At 36.5% G+C, this 17,092-nt stretch overlaps 1 protein-coding gene across 6 annotated transcripts in view; it reads left to right on the top strand.

The window, feature by feature from the left end:
- TRAK2 (trafficking kinesin protein 2) overlaps nt 1-17,092 on the top strand; it is a 28,229-nt gene that overhangs the window by 4,656 nt on the left and 6,481 nt on the right. For 4 of the 6 annotated variants that reach the window (XM_074872886.1, XM_074872882.1, XM_074872885.1 and 1 more), the window contains exons 2-12: nt 2,499-2,825; nt 3,789-3,983; nt 7,673-7,726; nt 8,497-8,567; nt 9,213-9,329; nt 10,550-10,759; nt 12,565-12,643; nt 14,382-14,512; nt 14,714-14,788; nt 15,412-15,549; nt 16,492-16,571. In XM_074872886.1, coding sequence (XP_074728987.1) covers nt 2,789-2,825; nt 3,789-3,983; nt 7,673-7,726; nt 8,497-8,567; nt 9,213-9,329; nt 10,550-10,759; nt 12,565-12,643; nt 14,382-14,512; nt 14,714-14,788; nt 15,412-15,549; nt 16,492-16,571 — 1,187 coding nt within the window. In that variant the 5' untranslated portion in view covers nt 2,499-2,788. The remainder of the gene's footprint in view (nt 1-2,498; nt 2,826-3,788; nt 3,984-7,672; nt 7,727-8,496; nt 8,568-9,212; nt 9,330-10,549; nt 10,760-12,564; nt 12,644-14,381; nt 14,513-14,713; nt 14,789-15,411; nt 15,550-16,491; nt 16,572-17,092) is intronic. The other 2 variants (XM_074872887.1, XM_074872888.1) reach the window with 2 other exon arrangements.

Genomic DNA, 17,092 nt, shown 5'->3' with positions numbered 1-17,092 from the left:
AATAAAGATTAAAAATAATACCTGAGAAAGTTTTCTGGCTTCTGTTTTGGACATGTCTTTCTGCATGATTTAACAATTTTAATTTCTAGACCATCTTTTATAGCACAGTCATGTATTTCAAAGCCATGTTGTATATTTTAAGGGTTTTATTCAAATTATTTAATTGCAATTATAACTTGCAGAAATCTGCACTTAGGAAATAGTTTTATAGCTGCAGAATAAAAGGCTCATGGAGTCACTTTCGGGGTGGTACTACACAGTGCGTTAGCTGGTTGAATTTCTAGAGAAGTTGCCCCATGGCACACTAAACTAAAGCTATGAGAAGCATTGGAAATGTGAGCATTAACTTTTATGGTGTTCGCTTATCTAGCAGACTTTTCAAAGGTTTACGAATGAGGTTGCCCTTTCAGTTCAATAGCTTGATGTTGGCCTGATGCTCTAGAAAACTTTGAGCCAAATGATTGTTTTCCTTTTTTTTTTCCCCCTCTGGTTGAACTGAGATTGACCAACAACAAATAGTGGTTTTGCTTTGCACTATTTAGAGATTAAATCCACTCTTAAGAGGAAGTAGCATTCATTTTTACATTATTAAAACTCAAAAGAGATTCAATCAGAGTTGTGAAGAAACTGTTCTATGCCACTGAGATTTGTCTTGCTCTACTGTGACTCTTTATTACAAGGTAAAATCATCTTGGCTGTGTGGATCTACAGAGGTCTCAAGTGTCACCTTCTGCTGTATTGAGTTGTTTTATAGGGGGGAGACTCTGTGTGTGTAGTTAATGCTTTTCAGCAATCCATTTGAAAAACAGCCTCTTGAAAAAAATCACAAACTAGTGTTAGAAGCAGCGATACATTCAGATAGTAAATGTTTCTGAAATCTCAGTCTTACTGTTTTTAATAAGTGTCTAATATGGATAATAATTAAAACTCATAAATAAAGTACCTGTATAAAGAAATCAATGACAAAGCAAGAAGATACTGCTCATAAATATGACCTGACCTTAATGGAAGAAAGTTTTTTTTGGTCTCCTGCCAAGTCTACAAGCAGATGAACTGGCAGGCTCTAGACTTTCTTTAAAAAGCTCCTGCACTGTCCATTTTGATCTTGTCAGATGAGAGATTGCTACAGACAGTGAGACAAACCTGATGGGTGTGCTTGGTGATGGGAAATCTTAAGGAAGAGAAAATTTGAAATTAATGTAAGATTTCAAGAGAATTTTGTGTTTACTGAATGCAGTAGGAGGGAAAATGAGATGTTTGTTCTCTTTCATTTTATATTTTTCTGTCATCTAGAACTACTCTTGTATTTTACATGGAAGATGATTGATCAGTCTTGGCAAGGGAACAGCAGAATTTTTACTTTATTAAACTGTTCTGATAGGTTATCTCATTTCAGAATCACAGAATCATCTAGGTTGGAAAAGACCTTGAAGATCATCCAGTCCAACCATTAACCTAACACTGACCGTTCTCAACTACACCATATCCCTCAGCGCTATCTCAACCCGACTCTTGAACCCCTCCAGGGATGGGGACTCCACCACCTCCCTGGGCAGCCCATTCCAATGCCTAACAACCTGTTCTGTAAAGAAATACTTCCTAATATCCAGTCTAAACCTTCCCTGTTGCAACTTGAGGCCATTCCCTCTCATCCTATCGCTTTTTACTTGGTTAAAGAGACTCATCCCCAGCTCTCTGCAACCTCCTTTCAGGTAGTTGATGAGGTCTCCCCTCAGCCTCCTCTTCTCCAGACTAAACAACCCCAGTTCCCTCAGCCGTTCCTCCTACGACATGTGCTCCAGACCCTTCACCAGCTTCGTTGCCCTTCTCTGGACACGTTCGAGTCATTCAATGTCCTTTTTGTAGTGAGGGGCCCAAAACTGAACACAGTAATCGAGGTGCGGCCTCACCAGTGCCGAGTACAGGGTGATTCTGTGATTCTGCTCTGATAGGTTATCCCATTTAGTCATGGTCGTTTCATTTCTTGTTTAAATGAGTCCAGTAGTATTTTTAATTAACAGACTTCTAAAGAGGAAGAGATTAAAGCAAACAGTCTTATAAAACCTTTTTTTTTTAACAATCAAAATGCGAAGTGATGGTCCTGCCTTTAGAATCCATCGCTTTAAATGAATGTAGTAGCCTGAAGAAAATTTCTGTTTAGTTGGAGCTGCTGATCTTTAGAGCAAAAGAGAAATGCCTCATTTCAGTGAATGAACCTGTCATACACTAAATATATTATATGGAAGAGGAAGAATGTTATAGAGAAATTGACAAAGTCAATACTGAAGGTGAGGTGTTATGTCTGCAGGGAAAAGACATTTTTAGTGCTCCATTTTACATATAATGTGTAAGCTGGGGATTAAAATGTTAACTTTTTTTTTATTAGTTAAATGATAGTACAGTGCGGAAAAAAAGAGACAAAGTCACATTATTTTATCTGTCTTGTTTGAAAGAGTGACATCTGTTAAACTTTGACATTCTCTTTGTTTTATTTCTAGATGATGGCTGAGCTGAGAAGCTTGTGAAGCTTCCGTGAAATATCCTATAGATACTTCTACTGATCAGTAGTAGCCCAGGTGAAATAAGCATGTCCTAAAATGGCGATAGATCTCGAGTATGAACCAGTCTACAGAAGTGAGTTGATGCCAGATTTATAGGTGTCTTGATGGCTCTCACTTAACTCTGTCTCTAAACCAAAGCCATCTTTCTACCAAAGCAATAAAGGGAGGATGCACCCTCTGACTACAGAACACTATTTCCAAAGAAGTGAACTGTGAAGAAGGAACTCATGAGTTTTGATCACAGGGGCTTGGAGAGCATCTCTGGTAAGTTGAAGAATTAACTGTTACAAATCCTGAATGTATCTAACATGTTACAGAACACCAACCTGAAGACAACCTTAAGTTTCACATTCTTTGTATTGCTTATCTGATATTGCAAATGAACAAAAATGGTGAGTCCTCTTAAGCAGCTTGTAAAATCAGTTCCATCGTAAAATACTGTTTGTAAAATTCTCAGTGTCAATAATCAACATTGGCGTTTTTTCTATTGAAAGATATTGAAAATAGTCTTAATCTTTAGTGTAAATGTTGCAAAGATAATCATTGTATACCTTTGATATGCACTATTTTAGCAACTTAGAATTAATGCTTCATTTTTTTGCAATAATTGTGAAGAGACTGGGGGGGTGACATGACACGGGAAGAGCTAAACTTCCTTTCCAGGATTTTGAGTATCCTGTCTCAGAGAGTGATTCCATATGGATGATAATGGAACTTTATATCTGTTCCCTGATTTCAAGGCAGTATTCAGTTGATTTTTGTAGTTACTTTAAGATTATTTACATCTATATTCTTTACCAAACAAAAGGATAAACAGAAGAACAAAGAAAAAGTGAATTTCCTTCAGAAAAGGGAAGTGTAAGTATGCTAAAGCCAGTGAAACCTTACAAAATCAATAGCTGCTATGTCTATGTTTTAGTTCAGTGAACAGGAAAAGCCAGAAATTGAAACTCATTACGTACACCGTATTCAAGAAGTCAGAGAGAATCATGGCTAGACCAGCTTTCCAGGAAGTTATGAAGTCAGCTGGGGATGAGAAACTTAGAAATATTACAACGTAAATGAAGTGTTGATTCAAGAAGTATTCTGGTAGTAGAATAATTATTTTCAAATCCGCTGAAGGTTTATAAAGTATTTTATAGTATATAGAAGGTATACTATTGTAGCAAAATTAAGTATGTCGTATTTAATAGTAACATACTGTTACTGGCATTTACTCACTCTCAGATGTCTGCTCCAGTGAGGACCTTCCTGAGGTAGAGTTGGTGAGCATGCTAGAAGAACAGTTGCCAGATTACAAGTTAAGAGTTGACTCTCTGTATCTGTATGAAAATCAAGACTGGATTCAGTCCCCTGCCTGCCATGGCCATCTTCCTGAAATCACTTCTCCAGTTCATGATGAGGAGCCCTTCCATTACATGAGTGAGTATATCTGGGCCTAGGGTTTGGGTTTTTTTTCCTTTCTTGAAGAGAAAACTGTAAATATAAAATAAATAATATTATAAAATGTTCAAATCTGGAAAACTTTGGACATGTGGAAGAAAAAGCTGAGTGCAGGGGAGGCTCTTGGTAGTTCTGCACTGCAATTCTAAGGGCTGACCTGGCATGTCCTGTGGCTGATTTCACATAGAAATAAGAGTGGGAACATGTGGTAGTTAAAAAGAGGCAGGAAACTAGAATTGCACTAGGTTTGATAAAATCCAAGAGGTATGGAGTGTGCAGCAGCTGTGTTTTCAGGAATGTTAATGATGCTGTGGTTCTTTTGATGATGTTTGCTCTGATGTTTTGTGTCAGTGTTGCTTTTGAAATGCTGTTAATGGTTTCTTTTGGAGATAGAAATGGTGCAAATGCCAGATAGGTGGGTACTAGATCAGTGTTGATCACTGCCTTCCCGTTTTGAAAATACTAAGTAACTTATCCTTAAACCTAGCAGATCATAAGAAAGAAAATAGACAGCTTCTGATCACATGAAGAAACCTTTAATATGTTAAAAATAAAACGTATAGAAGGTTGCCAAAAGAACTGAACACTTACTTGACTATAGTTTCAGGTGTTTTCATGTGGAAAGAGGAGAATGTGTTGTAATCACTTTAGAGAAACGGGGAGGTCCTGTTTCCTCCATATATTGGAACTGTTGGAAGAAACCACTTGGGAGAGTGAACTTGGTATTTATTTACAACCTTGGTACTTACATACAATCTGTAATGTTTACCTCTTCCTTGTACATGCCGCCTCTGAAAGGCTTTTTTGTTGTTCATGCTTTAAGCCTCCACCCAGAGTATATAGCAAATGAGTAAGTAAAAGTAAAATATTACCTCCTAAGAATGCAACACTTGACAATTTAAAGCAATCTTGTTATCAGTTAATTGCAGACTTGGAACTCTTTAACTGTGGAAAGTATTTATAAAGCCGCTTAATGTTTATTGCTCGGTCTGTTTCTGATAATAATACTGCAAGCATAAATGATTTTTTTAGTTGAGTGAATACATTTGTAGTTCACTTGAAGTAGTTGTGTAGTCAGTGGGGTGTGTACTTGCCTCTAATTTTTAATTATAAAGAGGTAGGATCAGAGTCTGTCAGTGCTGGAAGGAACTTTACATCAAATGTGGCTCTGCTGAAGCTCTCCAGTCAACACCTGCAATTTCAGTGTGATGAAGCACAGAGCTGTGAGAGGACCTTCAGTCAGTGTGAGCCTGCATTTCCAAACTGCAGTGAGAGGGAGGTTTTATCAACAATGTTTTAATGAAGTCATGTATTATTTGGCTGTCAAGGTACTACAGAAAGTGGTGTTTTCCTCTTTCATCCAGTGAGTTCTTTTTAACTATGGAAAGTGTCCTGTGAAAATAGTAAGCTGCTTGTGAGAGTTTTTTGAATGGTTGCCATAGATGTTTTCTTGACATTCTCAAAAATGAGCTGTAACAATGACTGACATTGTTAAAAGATAACTGTTAGGCATAACATATGAAACTAATTTTATCATTTAAGAACGCTGTGGAAACTGCTGAGTCATATAAACTCAAGATAAACACGGTTTATGTTTCTCCTAGAAACTGTCCAAGGTGATTGAATGTAGTAATCATATTAGCTTTTTTGAGCCTAGTAACTTGCAGGGAGATACTGGGAAGATCCCAGACAAAAATTCAAGATCTAGTTGTAATCATTGCTGAATAGCTTGTTAGGTGAAACTTATATCTTTCTTTCTGTTGACTGAAATTGGGAATAAATGTAACAATCACACTCTTGAAGCATAACTTGGGTTCTTTATGTGTATATCTCCCCCTGCCTATATATGTATGGAAACATTTTTATAACTTTTTCCTAAAGAGAATGCTAAACTCATGGTTTGAGTGAATTTGTAGGTGGGATCCAAGGTAAAAAAAAAAAAAAAAAAATTAAAACAACGCAAGTTACTGCACTTGAGCTCCTCCTCTTTTTATGGCTGCTGCTGCCTATTAGAGGGTTTATCCAATGACAGTTGAGTTCCACCAGTTGAGCTCCCACTAGCAGTGTTTTCAGTGAGGTGGAAGAGTATTTTCTGCTTCAACTATGGTAGCATAAGAAGCGCTGAATTACAAAACATCTGTCTTTAGAACTACTCTGTATGTGTGAGTAAAGGGACATGGCACAATATAACAAGAATATTAGCCAAAATGAAGAGGTGCTTGCAGCTTTCACTTGGCAAGGTGAGTGAAGAGAGATTGTACATATGCATCTTCACAAGAGAGAATTATAACAAACTGTGTATAATTTTGATCCTGTACTGTGAGAAAATAAAAAAAGTTGTATAGACCTAAGCTTCAAAGCTGTTGTGTGATTTCATTTATCAGAGTAAACACATTTGCTTTTGATTTTAGGAACCTACCTACCTGAGTAACCTTGTATCTAATCAGTGTAAATCTTTATTAATGTGACAGTACTGGATAGAAACCTTTAACTTGAAATCACCTGGTGGGAACAATTACCACAGGAGATCTGGCTATAATATTCTGCCTGTAATGGCTGAAATTTACTTACGTATGTACAGTGAATTTTCTAAATACTTGTAAGCCAGACAAGTTTGGAGTCCCCTCTCAGCAACAAATATCAGCAACCAAGAGGTACAGTTAAAATTGACCTCCCAAATGCATGTTATGCTACTGATAGGTACTTTAAATGTTCTGAAGAGTCTATTTTTGCCCTAATTAGAAATACAATTAGTAAATGGCACTGCTGTAAGTTCAAAGCTCCTAAATACTCAAACAGCATGTGTTGGGTTTTATACTTACTGATCTACTTGACAAAAAGCGTTTGATTTGTTAGTTTGATTTATTTTTCTGTTAAGCTCTTAGAGAAACAGTTCAGTAAACCTTTTTCTTCTATATTGTTCTTTCTGATCTCCTGTCTTTCAAGAGTGCAAGAAAGTTTCTTTCTATACTAAAATGCAACTAGCATAGCCTTAGTGTTATGTTTCAAAAAGTTAATTGTGGACATTGTGTATGTAAAGGACATATATAGCTTATATAACATATGTAAATAAAGTTAGTGTGCACTTCAGCTTGGCATTTCACTGTCTCATAACTGTGTGCAGTCCTCAACAAGAACAAACAAAGAAAAAAGCTGAGAGTCAATACCACTGTGTATTCAGAGTATGAATCAGATTTAAACAAGGTAGAAGAGTCAGGGAAATCTTCAGAAATAGATTTAGACCAAATCCATAGTAATCTCATTTTGCCGTGCAGTGATGATAGAATTAGTTTCAAAACAGGTTAATTTAGACCATCATTTGAAGCACATATTACTGTATTTATTAAATTTATATTGCTGCCTTCCTTACTTTCATGATCCTGATTCCATAAAGCAAAAATAGCAAATTTCTGTTGAACTTGAATAAGCAGAAACATCCATCACCAGCAAGTGAGAGGTATAATTCTGCCCCTGAAGGGAATCATATTTAAATGGTTCTTTAAAAGTTCCAAGAAAATTTTAATAGTGTAAAAATTATGTTTACGCATGCAGTTATTTTTTGGTGGTAATGGATCCATGCAAATAAATCGCCTATCTCCTTACATTTGAATTCTTTCTCCTCTTTGTGTTGTTTTTTTCCCCATATCTTTCATTTTCTGTCACTCTAGCTCTTATTGAACTTCCCTCCTCCTCCTTGGCTGGATCTCACAAATTTGCTCAAGGTAATGAAGATTTCTTCTTTCCTAGCATCTTCTATTTCTCAGGACAAGAACTAGAGCAGACCAGTGCTTTGTGTTTTAGCACTGTGTTTTATTCAGAGTTGTCACAGATTATTCATGCTTTGTTTATTCTTGACTCAGTCGTGTTTTTCAAATCCTACTCATTCTCAGTTCTTTAATAGTTTTACAAACTCTTCAAACTTCACTTAATCAGTAAGACAGGATTTACTGCTACATCTAAATTGCAGACATACATTATCCCATTTAACTGTTTCTAAGACCATCAAGCACTTAATAAATACATTTTCATGACTAGTCTCAGGTGTCCATACTTCCTCTGTATAGCTGTCACACGCACTAATGGGAATTTTGTTTCAAGGGCAAAGTCTGCAGGTGTGTTCAGCTATATTTGGATATGCTACAATATACTCTTCCCTCTCTCCCCAGCAGGCTGGATGATTTAATAGCTTAGCTGTATTCAAAAAGTTTATCTTAAGAGATTTTTCTCCTTTTTCTAAACTTGAGGATGTGTGAGCACCTCAAGTTTTAGCTGATAGTGCTGAAAGCTGTAAATGTTAAATACCTCATCGTATCAGTCTCCCAAATGAGTATTGTTCCATATTTCTGAAGATGCATTTTCATAGCCTCCACTAGTTTTATCAACTAAGTATTGTATTGTATATAAACAACATCCTCTGAGTTTTAGCTCTCTCCCTTCCCAGCAGTCGCCTTGTACGTAGGCTACTTCAGTAAGTATGTTTTTCTCTTCTCAGTTCTTGGCACAGATAATGTGGAGCAGAAAACCTGCAGTGATGCTGACATGGTGAAACATCTGTTAGCTGAGGTATGCGCGTCTCCATAATGCTGTCTTAATTTGAGGAAGGGTTTTATTCAGCTGCTGGAAATTTTGCTTCAGTTATCTTCAGGAGGTGCTTATCCAACACATGGGTAGTGAGAACTTGCCCATTGGGTTGTGCCATCTCGGAAACAAAATTTAGCAAAACTGGGGGCACCCGAGGACACAGTGAGGTGTAAGAAAGAAACAGTTTTCTTCTGCTTTCCTGTTGCTCCTTTGTTTCTATCTTCTCATCGCTATTCAAGTTAAGAAGTGTGTTCTGGAGAAAGTGTCACTTGAAAGACCAGAGGCCTAAGTATATGTGGCTTCTTTGTATGGTTCAACAAAGCCCGTATAACCTCTCCAGTACTCAGCCCAAAACCCAAAACTGCCCCCAGGTCTGGTGCTTTCCCCTCCGTTACTGCAGATTAACTGTGGAAGAGAACGTGCTATGACAAGAAACACAGTCGTGGATATGTTCTGGGTCCAAATGATGAAGCATTAATGATTGTTCTAACAATGTTGATCCATTTGAGAGTGAAGGGGGATCTCAGAGTGGTGATGCATTAAACAATAGCTAGGAAAATCTGAAACTACTCTGAATTTAAACCTTATCTGATCAAAAGTAGACATTTGTTCTCATTTTGTGAGCAGAAAGATCGGGACCTGGAACTGGCAGCTCGAATTGGACAAGCCCTCCTTAAGCGAAACCACTTGTTGACAGAACAGAATGAAGCACTAGAAGAACAGTTAGGACAAACTCTAGATCGAGTGAGTGATCTTCTTTTTTCTTTTTTCCGTTTTATGATGGTGTGAAGAGGAATAATACAAATACATTCTTTCATTGTGAAAGCAGATGATTGCTGCTTTCAAACTACAGAAGTCATTCTCCTAATTGCCATAGTTCAGTCGGCTTTCTCAGTCCAAGAATTGGCTATGAACGCCGCATATTGTAATTACTGAGAAATTATGAGAACGTTAGGTATTATTATGTTATATTTACAGCAGGATTGCATTTTCAAAGTGTTTGTTTTGACCATCAGTTTGATATCCTACTATTAAACTAAGAATCTAATAATCTAAGTCAAAATAGTATTTGGTATCTGATACGACTTACTACATAACAACTTCACAGGTGAGGAAACAGCTAGCAAATGAGCTGTCTTAATGAGGTGCTTACACTAAAAAAAAAAAATTTAAAAGAATAAGTAATGAAAACTGAATTCTGCTCAAGATCTTCACTCCATCCCTTCCTTTAAGCACAGATTCTTGATCCAATATTTTCTTTGTTGTTCTTTCTTTAAAAATAATTAAATAGTTGACAACCTATAAAGTATTCCAAGTTTTTTAACCCTAAGGTCAACTGATATAGTCTAAGTTATGATGAAATGGATTGAGCTGCGTATATAAAACAGTATGCTGGTAATAAATACATACTCATAATTAACTGTAGGACAGCATAAACATATGTATTCATATAAAAGCGTAGATACGCAAAATAGAATTTATCTGAATGAGATCTGTCTCTTCTCTCTTTTTTATTTGTCCTGCAATTCATTTAATGTATAGTCTGGGAGGAGCAGTCTACACACATGAGTGGATGTCTATCAGTCCTTTTCTCCAGGAAGTAACAGTTCAGAAAAATGGTCATAACCAAAATGATAGTTAGCATGTTAAAATGTAAACATGTATCAAAGCAGCTGGAAAATCATTTTGAAGTAAACTATTCAAAAAGTAGTCCATTCTTATGTTATCTTGAATTTTCAGTCTCCCTTACAGTGTTAAAATTATGATTTTGTGAACTTTCTATAAAATAAATAGAACCTGAATCTTATATGCAAATATAAATTGATTGTGACCTGTGAGCTATTTTTCAATCTCATTTTAGACTGGAGCAGTTCCAGATGTTCCAAGAGGCTGCATAAGTAATACACTGTAATATTGTATAGCTAAAGTGTAATTCACAAGCTGGTGATCTTCTTTTGTCTTAGGTTAACCAGCTGCAGCATGAACTGTCAAAGAAAGATGACCTGCTTCGTATTGTTTCGATTGCTTCTGAGGAGAGTGAAACAGATTCCAGCTGTTCCACACCACTTCGTTTCAATGAGTCTTTCAGTGTATCCCACGATCTGTTGCAGCTGGATGTCTTGCAAGATAAACTCAGGGAGCTGGAAGAAGAGAACTTTGCCCTCCGATCAAAGGTATATCCGACTTACAGTGTATACCAGATACGCTGGATATGAAATAAATCAAGATGGTTAAAAAAATCCAGCATTTGGGTTTCTCTTGAAGCATATGACTGTTTTGTATCACTGGGTTCAAATCATACCCAAACACTTTCCCTTCACCTCTCACATCCTTCTGTTTCCTTCACTACTGCTCATTAGATTCAGAGCCCTCTAGCAGTCCTTCCTCAGTGCCTTTATGGTATGTGAAAGAATATGGGAACATATGTAAGCAACCAGCAAAAGTACTTGGACTCATCAGGCCCTCACATTTGTGCAACCTGTTTTGATATAAATCTGACTGCGATTAGTAGTAGTATCTTGGGAATTCAGTTGCTTTGACATTACATTTTTGTCAGCCTATATTCAATATTAAGGGTTAATAGGCTTGTACTCAAATTCTTTTAAAGACACCCTTAGTTTTGACTATGTGATTATTTTAATTGGTCTGTCTTTTAATGCATATAAAACATATAAAACATGAATACAGGCACTGCACCATTACAAGGATAGAGACTAAATGGCCACACAAAATAAATGGCTATAAAAGCCATGGAACCACAGAAAAGGTTACAAGAAATCTACAGATGCAGTGTCTCTTCTTCAGAGGTGGAGAGTAGAACTTTAAGGAAAGTTCTTTAAGGAAAGAGGAATGTTGTTTCTAAGAAAGGCATTGGGGTTTTTATTTGGTGTGTGTGATTTTCTTGGTTTGGTTTGGGGTTTTTTTGTGAACCTTTCCCAATGTAAGCTTGTTACAACAGGGACTAGATTCCTTTAATGTGAACATAATATACTTTTCCCCTTGTTGTCTCCAAAATATTCAGCCTGAGATGCACATCCTTCCTAAAACTCCCTAAGACCAAATGGATAAGTTTAGTAGTGCTGGAGGAGAAGATCAGACTGCTTTTATTATGCTCCTAACCGTGTATGTGATTACAGAACTTTACAGGCCAGGGATTAATTTAGTCCACCTTAGGGTGACAAAATGGAGTTGAAAGGAGACTGCTATCATTCTGTGATATAACATAGCCTTCACTGACTTAAAATAGCCTCAAGCATATTGAGCCTGTATTTGCTTTTTTTAAAATTTTCATGTGACAGCATTATGTAAAGACATGTGTTTGTCTGCACTTGTGTAGCTGTACTTCTGCTTGCTTGGATAATCTTTAAACCCATTTACAAAGTTTTATGATGAGTCTCTTACCGGCAAACTGTCCTGAATATAGAAAACTTACATGTGTAATGTTTAATAGCCTCACCATCGAAGTAGAAGTTGGACTCTAGTATGCTTGATGTTTAGACCGCTTGTGATACTCTGTCTCTGGCCCAGAAAATTTAAAGTCTAAATAGACTAGTTGGGGAATATGGAGAAAAGCTGTTCTACTGAGAGCTTTTCAGTGCTATAAAAGATTTGGTTAACATCATTCAGTTTTCAAGGTTTTTTTGCCTTAAGATGTTTTGAAGCAAATTCAATTGCTTACTTCTGATTACTGTGTTGGTTTACTTTCCCTACCAAATCACATGTTTTAGCAACAATTTTTTTAGTAAAGTCATGAGAGAAATCAGGTTTTGTTCATGTGTCTGTGGTCTTTCACTGAAAAGACCTATACAATTCAGGGACACAGGTTATGGTGGAAAAAATGATTAGGAAGTATGATCAGATACATAGAAATTATAAAGATAGGAGATTCTTCAGTTGCAAGAATTTCAGAAATAAAAATTTATAACATTAATATATGTATAGATAAACTGAAATTGGAATACCAATAATTTTCTTGAAGGCTTGCCATCTGAAGACAGAAACCATTACATATGAAGAGAAGGAACAGCAGCTGGTCAATGACTGTGTCAAAGAGCTCCGTGAGTATTCAGGCTGTATCTTGGAGTGGCAAAATGGTATTGGAAATAGTGCCTACACCTTCTTAGTTATCCCTGAATCCAAAATGAGCTTCAGTAATTCATGCTAATTTTTCAAGTCTTGCTCTTTACCCAAGTGCAAAATCGTTTCTGTATTTTGTCAGGTTTCACTCTGGCATTCAATTTCAGGTATGTGTACTGTGCTTAGAGAGGGAAAATTAACACAAAAGCTAAAGTTCATAATCCTTCTAAACTAAAGCCTACAGACACTGGAAAATCAACAAAAACACTTCTTGTATATTCAGCACACATGACATTGAAATGTATCAGTGCATAGAGTCTTAAATGCTCATTCTAAATTACTATATATTTAGGAGCACATTAGTTTTATTTTTTAAATATATATTATAAACCAAAGCATTTAAATTGGCAAGTGTTTAAATTTGTCTAGAACAGTTGTCCATATTTCCTTTGGGGACAACTTATTTGTAAAGAATTGCAGCTACTGTTACACAATGCATGTAAGTATTCTGAAGCAATAAGGAACAATCCTTGGTTTTGTGTAGTGACTCTCTAACCCAGTGGTACAATTTTTTATCTGGAGTCATTTGGTGTGTGCTACTTCCTTTGTGGATAATAACCTTAAGCGTATGTTTTAAGACTACTAGGTTGCTGCTTGTTTTTTCTTGTTCCAGATGACCTTAAAATACTATGAATTGATACCTAGTTGGTTGTTAATTTACTCTGTTCCCTCTGAGAACATATATATCCTTTGCAAATAGAAGTTAGTGCATATAAGCTCTCCTGTTTTCCTTCAGTGAGAATGTCTGTGAATTCTGTTTTGTGCAATTCTATAGCACATGTAGGCATGCTAGGTAATTTAGACTCACAGAATCTTCTCCCACAGGATGTCTAGTCTACAGCGTTAAAATTTGTGTCTTCAGGAAAAAGGTATCTGATTGTGAGCTTAAATGTCTACAGACCCATGGGCAGGACCTTGTTCTGCATTAAATCTGTGAGCTACAATAACTGCTTAATTTGTAGTGTGACCTTTATGCAAGATTGATCAGACTTTATTACGACTTTGCAATGCTTTCAGGGCAAGCCTACAAGCAGTACTAACTGCATAAAAATATTTCTGCTTTTTGAGTTGCTTTGTCATCTCACTTGATGAAGTACTTGCTCAGAGAAAAAAAGAAACTGGAAATTGTATGCAGTGGGTCTTTGGGGAATAGATAGTGACCAGAATCAAGAGCTGAGTAGGTGGCCACTATTCTCTTAGGCAAGGTCTGACGAAATACCTTTGCTTACAGAGAATGGTAGTTAAAACCAAGATCAATTCAGAGCCTTTCTTCAGCATATTTCAAGTCTGGTCTTGGTCATGAGCCAGTATGTCATTTGAAATCATTTTTTGCAGCTTACCTTGGATTTTGCTATGGTCCTTTCACATACCTGTGATAGGTATTTCAGGTTCTGCATACTTAGCTCTTAGTATGTTACACCTACATTTTAAGTTAACTTTCTCCTCCTCCTCCCCACCATTTCTCATTATCTTTTCCTTATGGATGTTATAAAGCATCTACTCTTATGTACTATGAATTGATTTCCTAAGAGTATTAGACATTTTGCAGATTGTTGTTGACTTTTACTGATTTTTTTCTGGGTTTTGGGTTTGGTTTGGTTTGTGTTTTTGTCATGTGTTGGGAAAAGCTCTCTACTAAGTTCCTTTTATGTTTTGTAGGGCAAACAAATGCTCAAATTTCCAGAATAACAGAGGAGTTGTCAGAGAAGAGTGAGGAGTTGGTTCGCTACCAGGAAGAAATCTCATCCCTCTTGTCCCAGATTGTTGATCTTCAACATAAACTCAAAGAAGTAAGGGAATTCTGATAAGAGTGTACGCACGTGTGCAAGTGTGTGTGCATGTGTGTGTGCACACCAGTGCTTACAGCAGGTAAAAATTGACTTGCAAGGGATGACGCTGCAAGAGAGTGGATGTTTCAGGAAAGTATGGCTGAGGATCAACTCTCAGGAAAATTGGCTGAGAAAATGACGAGCACCTTTTTGTGCTTTCAGCATGTGATTGAAAAGGAGGAGCTGAAACTTCACTTACAAGCTTCCAAAGATGCTCAGAGACAACTGACAGCAGAGGTACTTAAGGCTTCTGTGTATGTACATTTAGATAAATATTTGGAACAGAATACCGGAGAAAGAAAACTAAGAGAGAATGGAAACTACTGGTTTTTTAATTATATAGGGATTTTAATTTTTCATTGTGGTTGGAGTCATTTGATTGAAGGAAAAGAATAATTATTTTTATTTAAGTCTGCACAAATAATTTTGTTGTTCACAGGAGTATGAAAGGCAAGGAAGGTGTTGTACGTAGGGAGTTACGAGAAAGAGTGTTTTAGTGTGAATATTACTGATTATGTCAAGAATACTGTAGCTCATCAGATTTTAAGGAAGTTCTGTTTTTTGCTTCTTTTGCATCAGCAGTTACTGTATTTGCAGAGTGCTCTGATGTATTTTCCTTGGGATTTCATCATACTTTTTCCTTTTTCAAGTCTTAATTTGGACTTCACACTTCACCACTAATATCAGCGTGGGTGCTATGCTGAGCATTGTCCATTCCAGATATTGGCATGTGCTGTGCAGTTGGAAAAGTATTACAGTGTTGAATCAGTCACTATAGGTTTCTGTAGGAGTTAAATCAGTTTCGTTCTGTCTTTTCTTTGAAGCTTACTGGTATCACATGATGACCTTTTTTCTTTCAGCTACATGAGTTGCAAGATCGGAATGCAGAGTGTCTAGGGATGTTGCACGAATCACAAGAAGAAGTGAAGTTGCTGCGCAGCAGGGCCAGCTCTGTTGCTTGTCTCTGCCACCACCAGTCATGTGGAGCATTTCCTGTGGTAATAAATAACTGCTAGTGTGGCATACACCTACAGCCTGTAGTAGCATACAACTATGAGTAAACAGCCATTAGAGGAGCTGCAGCAGGAACTAACTTGTAGTAGGCAAAGGAACTGATCTAACAGTTTTTCAGTTCTTTAATGTGTACACTTTTGCAAATATTATGTACTAGAAAACTAACCATTCACTTGACACATTGTGATTAAAATTATTTTTCCTTTTTATATGCCTTTTCTGTTAAATAAGGCAATTGGAATGTTCCACAGCTAGTGCTCAATGGTGCTAGTATATTGTTCAATGTTGTTGTGAATTTTATAACTTGACAGTGTTTCTTTAAGAAACAAAGCATCTTTTCAAGAGTTCAAAGAGTATTTTTTTTCCTCTATGTAGTGTATGATGTAATTTTAGGTCCTTATCTTGTGAGATTAAATGTTAAGCATCGTCAGAAATGCACGACCTTAGATCAATTGCCAGAGATTACTAAACCAGTGGAAAAGGGTTAAAGGCATTTATTTTCCTCTTCTTATTAATGTCAGGTATGTTCTGATTACTGTACTCTCAAAAATTTCTGGGCTGTGCTAGGAATTTGTCAGGTTTTGGTCAGTTGTTCTGTGTATACAGAATCTCTCATGTACGTGTTTGGTCTTGTAAGAAGTGCTCTTACAATTGTAGCTTAATTTAAGAAACCAGCACAAAAAGTACCAAGAAAAAGCAGGTGTTCCTAATGAAAACTGAACCCATGCTGGTTATACATAGGAGTAGTTATGGTGGAAAACTTCCCCCCATGCCCTTCCTTCAGAGACCGAAGGGTTTGTCCGAAACATAGATACGGAGGAAACAAATGGAGATTTTTTGACTATTTTTTTAGAAAAATTTTCTACTAAACTTGTTAGGAGGAAGACTTCAATCTGTCAACTCTTATGGTTTCCATTTTTCTCTAGGATTCCCTTGCAGCAGAAATTGAAGGGACAATGCGGAAGGAATTGAGTCAGGGTGATGAATCTCTTCTCTCCAAGCAAAAGTATGTTTTCAGATTTCTATGTGCTATTTTGATATTTTTCCATATGCTTGTATTAAGTAATGTGAAACTGATCTCTGGAAATCTATAAATGTAAATGTTCCCTCTATACTAAGTTTTCTACATAACCTAATAAAAAAAGCTTTGTAGTATTTGGTAATCTTTTCAACTTTGAAACCTACTATTCTTACTTGATTCTATGAGGAAGTTGGGAATTTGCTAAAAGGATGTTATTTCATTCTTTAATTTGTGAGATTTTTGATGCAAATTCTCTGATGCGCAGCTCTAGTTTTATCCCTTTTAATGCTTATGGAAAAATTCTCAGGTAAATGAAATAGCTGAAAGACTGATAACAATTTCCAAAGCCCTGAAGACCTGTTCTTGGATCTCTTACTTCTGAGCAAGAAGTAATAAACTAAATATATGCTTCTGAAACCATATATAAATTAAATAAATAAAATACATGCTCCTGAATATTCTCAAGTGGTTATCAGTAGAGGTTCAGGTCTTTCAGGTCAAAGTAA

The sequence above is a fragment of the Strix uralensis genome, chromosome 6 (genome assembly GCF_047716275.1).
Source record: "Strix uralensis isolate ZFMK-TIS-50842 chromosome 6, bStrUra1, whole genome shotgun sequence".
Lineage (NCBI taxonomy): Eukaryota > Metazoa > Chordata > Aves > Strigiformes > Strigidae > Strix > Strix uralensis.
The sequence above is the reverse complement of the archived record's forward strand: the minus strand, read 5'-3'. Positions and strand labels throughout refer to the sequence as shown.